Raw genomic sequence first — 8,876 nt, 5'->3', positions numbered from 1 at the left:
CTTTTCCCATCTGACTGGGCATCCATCACTGAATTTTTCCTCAGGCACAAGCACCAGTCAGAATGACAGGGAAACTATATTCCTGGGTATTGATGTGTGTATGGGGGGTGGGGAGCTTTGAGTTGGGGGGTATTGATGGAATAAATTATTTATATTAAAAGATAAAACAAAATAAGTAAAGCCTCTTCATTTTATTCTGCACAGTGTTTCCCCCTGGACAAAAGACCTAAATAGATAAATACACAATATCTTAACCAAAACTTCTATTTTAATAAAGTATTCATAAAAGATTGATCTGTGGATGATCATACACTTCTATAATCATTAATAAAAAGTGTTATTTGGATAAGAAATACATTCTGGCAGTCTGCATTGTAAAGTTTGTTTAAAGCACTAAACAGAATATCAAGTCCTCTGTCAATGACAGCAGAAGGTTCCAGTACAACATTGTTTCATAATCCTGGATCTAGCTGACTCTACTTTTTTCTCCGCAGCTCAAGTTGCTAGCTAACGCTTAAATGGAGCACGAGCAAGAGTCAATCTTTGTTTGGTTAACAAATTTCCCAGCAAAATATCCCCTTAAACCCCCCAGAAGCTGTAATGATGTCATATCCGTTGTCCAGGTCTCCACACCTCTCTCAGCAGTTACTCCCTTTTTCTTTTTCTTGGGTCAAAACTTTTGAGGTGGGCTGGCTGTGTAGCAGCAGGGGAGAGGGTAGACTGTGGCAAGCAGGCTGGAGGCGCTTCAGCACCTCGGCCAGCGCCCACTGCAGCCCAATCCTCCCTCTTGGAGCTCCCGGACTCCCAGCTCTGAGAATGCCTGCGGAATGATCGCCCCCCAGAGCGGCTGCCTCTACTGCTGTTACTGCTACTGCTGCTGCCACCGCCTCTGCCTCCACTCTGCTCTGACTGGCAGGCAGAAAGTGCAACTGACAAGGGAAAGGTCTCTGCAGTGAGAACGGAGTGGCCACATAAAAGAGAGTACAGAGGGGACAAAAACCCAGATCAGAATGCAGGCGACGTCCAACCTTCTCAATCTCCTGCTGCTGTCTTTGCTGGCTGGATTAGACCCTTCCAAGGTACGGACAATATTTTGACTCTTGTTTGAAATAAATGTGGAATATATAACAAACAGACTAAAATCCAAATAAATATGCCAAAAACGGCGCGGGAGGCAGCTCTTTCAGCTACCTTTCGGTGCCTGGTGCATCCCCACTGCTCGGAAGATAACAAGGTGAACTACCGGAGGAATAGCTCCTCAAGGTAGAGTCCTTGTGAGGGGGGAGGGAACACAAGCGAATATAATGTGTATGGGCAGCGGGTGATGCGGCTCTCAGGGGAATTCAGCTTTTTCCATGTCAAACTGCTTAATGTTCTCTTCTGAAGTCGGACTGATAATGAGAAGGAGTTTGCGGTTGAAACAATGAAATCCATAAACATATATTAGGCAATGGTGAACCGTTTCTTTGTTGAAAGCAAGAAAGCGTTTTCCAGCTGATTCTGGTCAATAATACTCCCATCGCAGACGTGCTGCAGTTTGTGTTCAAAACATTTGGGATGCTGCTTGTAACACACAGGGCAGAGCGGCAGAGCTGGACTCTGCCATGGCTGAGAGGCGTTGCTGAAAGGGGCTTGTGTTTTCTTCTTTCCTTTTATTAAGAAAATTAGGGAACACTGAGGAAGTTCTAATTATAAGCATTAAGAAACAAGAAGTAAGAAAAGCCCTATCAAAGTAAGGAGAGTGATAGGAAAAATAAGTTGTCTCATAGCTTTTGAACTCTGAAAATTATCTAGTACTGGCAAAGTGAAAGCCAAGCTCCTGTGATGAAAAGGCAGGAAAATATCAGAAAATGTTGTCAGTGATGTATGAGAAAAGTCTTGGTGGTGAATTGTGGTTAATTTCAGAGCTTCAGCATTCTAGGAAAATCATAATTATCTAGAGTAAGAGATAAAGCATTTGGTAAGAAGAGATACAATTTATTTATTATTTTACTCATTTAACTGATCAACACAAATTCAATACTTGGAAAAGTGGTGTCCTTTTATTAAGGAAAACGTTTTAAACTGTTTTTGAACTATTGTAAAGTTATTTTAAAAGCTCTGCATTTTCTGTGTAGGTGTGGAGAGACTAAGTTTCTTTCATAATTGAATAAAAGTAAGATGTAATCAATACAATCTAATATGGTCATGATATATCTAGGCCTAACATAGTATATAGGCAACACTTAAAATGATGTCATATACACTCATAATTGTTTATCTACACTTTTCTTCTTTACAGAGATCTGATGAAAATTAAAACATTTTATTTTAAAGCTATGCTTGCAATGACATTTTCACTGTGACAGCTTCACACAGATTGTGAATCCAATTTTAATGATCTTTCTGGCATATATTAGAAACTAAGGGATAGTTTTAGGCATTTTACAGCTGCATAAATATATTGATTTTGTTTTAAATCTCAAAATTTTTTCTTTCTGCCTCTACACCTGTAGTGACACGTCACTGCCATTCTCCCTTGATATTGGCCAAAACTTTTGAACATATTTTATTATTTATGCCATTTGGAAAATTTTTTAAATACTTCTAAGAAGCAAAATTGATGAGTTAATATAGATAAATTTCACTTTTTTTATAATTTTTAAAAATTCAGAATCTTACAGCCTCATTAACAAATGCTTGTATGATTTGTCCTATATGTTTAATGCATAAATATTTTCATTGCTGGAATTTCATTCTTTCTGAAATCATATATATATATATATATACATATATATATATATTTGAATAAGGAGATTAAGTCCCCCCAAAGGCAGCCCATTTTAGTTACTATGACCTTATGTAGTTTTGAATAATTAATTTCTGCACATTCAATGGTATAAAACTTTATAATTTGATCCAAATGATCTGTGAATATTTTCTACAATTGAAAAGAGAAGTCCAGGGAAGGAAAGGAATACATTAATTTTTCAAACTGTCTTTCTCAGCTCCTAGACACCTCAGTACAGTATGCAAAGAACAAAAGGTGATATTTTCTTCTATATTATATTTGACATTATACAGAATATTAAAAGTTTGATAACAAGTAATTTTAATGTCAAGAGTTTTAAATATGTGGACAAAGTATTGCTTTATAAAAGATGAGTAGTGGATTCTTTGGCAGTTTTACATAATAATTTTTGGTTACAAACAATTTTGTAACCTCACCCCAAAAGTATAAACAGCAGCATTGTGTTCTCAAAATAATTGTCATTTAAGTAATAAACTAAATATTTCTTCAGCTTTTTATTATTACTCTTGTTCATAGTAATAATTTAAAGGATGACAGGTAATGAACATAAATTCTAAACACCTAATTTTATATATACTAATATGTTAGGACTATTATATGCCATCATCAAATTTCAAAAACACATTTAAAAAATATTACTCTACTTTTCACTTTAGTGTAAATATAAGTATAGTCACATATGGATGCAGTCAGACAAAATAGGAGAGCTCTTAAAAGTATTTTTAAGGTATAGGATTCCACATATATCAAATATTGAAATTCTAAACTTTACAGAATACATATTGTATTTAATTTACTAAAAGTAAAATAGTTTACTAAGAACAGTACCAGTTCAATTATATGGGAGGGCATATAATGTTTACATTTACTATTTTTTTGCATAATACAAGTTTACAGATCTTACATGACATTTTATAAGTGCTTAGTTATCGCCATCTGATGGTAAGCTATTTGAAAATCAGTTTTCTCCTATTTAAAAAATTCAAACATCTAAGTTTACAGAATGAACATTTCTTCAGCATCCACTTCTTTCTCTCACTTAACTTATCAAAATTTGGCAAGATTAATATTTTTCCAGGAAAGAAAGGCAATTCGCCACTAATTAATTCTTTGTGTTTTTACATAGGCAAGTTATTGATTTTTCTTTCAGAAAAAATACTTTAATTATGTTTTCTTAATTAAAGTCTAATTAACAAGTTTCCAGTTACTTTAAAAAATCTCATGTATATGTCATTTTGGCCATTTCAAGTAAAATCAATTAATTTCATTTGTAACAGAGGGTCTGAATTATAGGCAAAATGCTAAATCACTATTCGATAAGTAAAATTTTAAAAAACCTGAAATCTTGTAGTAATTCACTTATTGATCAGTTTAATAGAAAAGGATGGTTTCTGGGCAGGAAATTCCTGGAGATGGCTGCTAGATGGCATCTCTGTGCTTTTAAACAAAAGGCACTGAGTTCAGTCATGAACGTGATAGTAGGAGAGTGGACTGTTTTTGTTATTTGGGGTTTTTTTTTGTTTTACAAGAAAATTTTCAGCAGACCATTATTGAAACATTATAACAAAACAGAAATCCCCATGAATTTCTCTTCTCTGCAATGCTGAACTTCGAGGATAGGAAGATGTAAAATAACTGTGCAAGTTCTGAGCAGAACATGTACACTGAAGCCAGACACTTGAGCAATAGTTAAAAAGAGATGACATGGGCATATCCAAATATCATAGTAACTACTGGACTTTAAAGCAGTCATAGTTTTGTGATAAAAATGTCACAAAATGCCTTAACAGAGGAAGTGAACTTAGATTGAGGAAGAGGCATGTACTATCTTTTCTCCTAGGACTATATTAAACTTATTACCACAATACTTGTTCACAATACAGATATAAATTGTAGCAATGATTCAGCAATAATATCTAACATCAATCTATTTTTGTTAAAACAACCTAACCAATTAGAACTCTTGCCCTAAATAAGAAAATTGCTATAGAGTCATAGAAACATGATGAGAAGAACTAAAAGAATTTTTAAAGTTGTATTGTTTAATGTTTCATGATGTAATAGATCTTAAGTGTCTTCAGATTTTGGCATTATTAAAGAGAGTAATAAAAGACTTAAATTGATAGAGGTAGCTTTGTACATAAATTTTGTTAAAGTTCTTTTCCTTGCAATTGTTAAATGAAAGTGAGAAAAAGCAAAACAGCAAGAGAGAAAAATTGAGACTGCTAATGCTTTGCTTTTAAAACCACCTTTGAAATTTACCTTCTCCTGGATCTTCTGTATGCTAGAGACATGCTCTACACAACAAAGATTAACCAAATTAGAATAGAAAATGTGGATCAATGGCATTTGGCAAGGACCTGCGACTATGGAACAGGAAACCCAGGTAGAGTAAAAGCTGAAAAGATCAAGGCAGCTCATTTATGGTTCAATAGAGCAAGCAGCTTCCTGTTTTCATTTTATCTCACCTTCCTTAACCAAATTAATTTTTAAAAAATAAATAAAATATCCTCACACTTTCTTTAGGCAAGTTGAAAATGTTAACATGGTGCTGGCCCCCTTCATTTTTCTTGTAAGATTTTTATTCCCTGAATCTCTGCAACTGACCACTGTGAAGCCTAGTACTCTGTTGACAAAGGACTCAGCATTCAAGTCCCTCGTTTCAGTCCCCACTTCACTACTGATGATATAGATTGTTAGGTGGCATTAGAAATCTGTGATCTGAGGGCCTTTACCTGTAAAATGAGGACACTATTAAATTGTAGAATGACTGTTTAGTAGTATATAATCATTTATCAAAAGAAATATATATTTCATTGGTATACTTTGTAAGCTCATCAACCTTAAAAGAACAGTTTCTCTAGCGTGAGAAACCAAAAGTGTAAACAAGGACTAAAAGGTATAATAGATAATGTGAAATAGGAAGAAAAGGGGCAAAGGGGAAGGGGAAGTGGGAGGGGTGGGGTAAAGAAAGAAGGGATGGAATTAATGTGAGAAAAAGGAAAAATGGAAAAAAAGGCTTGGTAAATAGGGAGGGGTGGAGGGGTTGAAAGGAGGGCAGGGGAATGGGGGAAAAATAAGAACCAAGGTGGATTATGTAAAGGTGCAAATTTCCAATGATGAATGTCATTATATAGTATACCTTAAATTTACCAATAAAATTAATTTTAAAAATTAAAAAAAAAAGAACTGAGGATGGACCTTCAACACCATATCATAAAGTTTTAACTTCTGTATTTGGCATTCAGAGCCTTCATTTTCCAACTTCCTGCTACACCACCTTGCTCCCCTCTATCCACATACACAACCCAGGTATCAGGATTCTATGTATTCGTCTATCAAACTTTCTTCCCTGAGAAGATCGTTTATCAATTCAGTAGCACTGAAAGCTGATGTTTCCTAGTTCAGTCATAATTTTGTCTTTGAATGAAAAGATTTCTAACAAAAATTAAGTGAAAACATATTTCCCATATAAAAGGGTATGCTGAGTATACTGGAGAAATGTGAGAGCTATTTCGGAGACCTACATATTCTGTTATCCACTCTTCCAAAGTAAGCACATTTCTAAAGATTTTTTTAGCTTCTAAATTATTAAAAATTCTTGAATTTTCATACAAAGAAAATGTACAAAGAAAAGTGGAACTGGATAAAGTTGCAGTCTAGAAAATAATATGTGACATCTGAATAAGTATTAATTGACCATAATTTTATTAAAAACAAACAATTTTACAAAACCAAAATCTAATTGACCATAGGAGAGGTACAAATCCAAAGGACACATACAGAAAAGGAGAGATACAAATGCAAACTGTTGCCTTGGTAGATGTGGCAAAGTTGCCATGAATGATTGGGATTATCTGTGCATTTGAGTATATGTGAATAAAATTATTTCCTGGTGACATTAAATAAAGTAGCATCAAAAGATATTTAAGGCCGGATATGACAGTGCATGCCTACAATGCCAGCATTCAGGAGGCTGAGGCAGAAGGATGGCAGCAAGTTTAAGGTCAGCCTGGGCTACAGAGCAAGACTCTGTCTCAAAAAACCAAAAAGGAAAAAATATACATATATCTAAACATTTATTATCCTGATTTAAATGTAAAATATGATGTGGCAAGGATGGTACTTGACCATTTTAATTCAGTTAATGCTAGTTATCCCTCAGCCTGTTCAGTCAAAGCCACTCATAAATTAAAAATCTTGAAGTCGTTTTTATGAAGTTAACATTTTTGACAATTTTTAAATGTAATTTTAAAATTTAAAAATTGTATTTTCAAAATAATATAAAAAGAGGGGCTAGGCATGAAATCACAAGAATTGTCTTTAAATCCTCTCAGTACAACTTCTCAGTAAATTAAACTACCTGAAGCTCAGTTTCCTTCATCATTAATTACTATAACAGCAATGGAATTTATACAATTGTTGATGATATTAATATATGAGGAAATTTACTTCAAGTACAGTTATATACAAATAATCTATTTAGATCAGTCAAACTATAACCAAAGGTCAAGCCTTTCTGTACCATATATCAGGGACTCAGAATAATAACCAGTGCCTTTCATGCTACTTAGATCTTGCTGTTTACTCTTTTCAGCTTTCAAAAAAGTGATTGCCTTGTAAACTATAACTCTTAGAACCAAGACATAATTTTAGTCAAAATTCTAATTTAAACTTGTTTTCTTAAAATATACATCATACTTATATCCAACAAGGTACTTCTTACAAATCTTTTGGGAAAAAATATGAGACACAATCAGTAGTTCTGTAATGTCAAAGCCTTCCACACCAAGAAGGGTTTTAGAGTGATCATGGAGGCAACTCCATAGAGGAGATGGATATATTTAAACAAGAAATCTACCAAGCGCTAGAAGTGCACTTTTGAGCAATGATCTAATTGTGTGTCTGTGTGTGTGTTTGAATGTGTATTTCTGCAAAAGTATAAGAAAGATAAAGTAATTTAAATCCTCATAAAGATTCAAATATAATTTTAATGAAAAAAGGTAAGGAAAGGGGGTTTTTCAAGTTACTCAATCTCAAAATATTCTAAGCAGGCGGTCCTGGTGAAAGGACCAGATTTAGAAATGTTTCTCTGCTTTTATTCTTTTTTAAATTGTCTTTTACTGTTGCTCTGCTTGTACCTATCTTCTTACTGATTCTCCTGAATAGAGTTCTAAAAGTCCTCGACACGGTTCTGACTGTCAGTTAGTCACTGTAATAACATTTACGCTTTTACTGCTCATTTAAGATCAAATTCACCTGAGTCCAATTCTACCCATGTAGATAAAGGGTAAAAGTTATATGAAAGTAATTATACAATATCTCAGATAGACCCCACTCATTAACATTTACTATTTTCAGGACATAATTTATTGGTTCAAAAATACTTGCATATTACACCATAATGAGGGTTACTTGATTCCTGTTACTATAACAGGTTGTATACCTGTAATCCCAGCACTTGGGAGGCTGAGGCAGGAGGATCACTATGAGTTTGGGACCAACCTGAACTACATAGTGAGACCCTGTCTCAAAAAAACCAACCAACCAAACAAACAAACAAAAAAAACAGGTTGTAAATTATTTGAGAACATTCAAGACATAGGAATACCATAAGATCAACTCCATCTGTAGTGCTATGTAATTTTAATGACACTAATATAATACCAGAAATTTTGTTACAATAATTTTTGAAAGCATTTCTAAGAATGCTTACTTTTTTTTTCTGCTTTAAAAAGAAGGTGTTATAAAGACTATACCACAGAGCTATGCCTTCTGTTATTCTCATATCAAACCTGTAGAAGAATAAAAATAACTTTAGAGGGAAAATCACAGATGCTTTTGTATTCAGAATTTTACTCTTCCTGGAAAGCTCTTTCCTTTTTGCCCGTATGTTAAAATCTTATATATCTTAAGATGCAACCCAAATATCCCTTATTCTATAATACCTTCCCTGATATTCTCTGTCCTCCAGTATGAGTTATTCTTGGTAAACTAAAAACTTAAGTAAAAAAAAAAGAATCATATTTTGTTTAATGTATCTTCCTTCCTAAATTGTAAGATATTTATTGTATTGTCTCTCTCC

The 8,876-nt window shown here is 33.8% G+C and overlaps 1 protein-coding gene across 1 annotated transcript in view; it reads left to right on the top strand.

Annotated features, from left to right (window-relative positions):
- Window positions 1–517: 517 nt before the first annotated feature.
- Olfm3 (olfactomedin 3) overlaps window positions 518–8,876 on the top strand; it is a 192,991-nt gene continuing 184,632 nt past the window's right edge. The window contains exon 1 of the mRNA XM_004869144.4: window positions 518–1,079. Within this exon, the coding sequence (XP_004869201.1) occupies window positions 1,011–1,079 (69 nt within the window). The 5' untranslated portion in view covers window positions 518–1,010. The remainder of the gene's footprint in view (window positions 1,080–8,876) is intronic.

This window comes from Heterocephalus glaber, unplaced genomic scaffold (genome assembly GCF_053883595.1).
Source record: "Heterocephalus glaber isolate CG9 unplaced genomic scaffold, H.glaber_assembly_v1.0 deba00001442, whole genome shotgun sequence".
NCBI classification, from domain to species: Eukaryota; Metazoa; Chordata; class Mammalia; order Rodentia; family Bathyergidae; genus Heterocephalus; species Heterocephalus glaber.
Note: the sequence above shows the minus strand (reverse complement) of the source record. Positions and strands in the feature narration are given on the sequence as shown.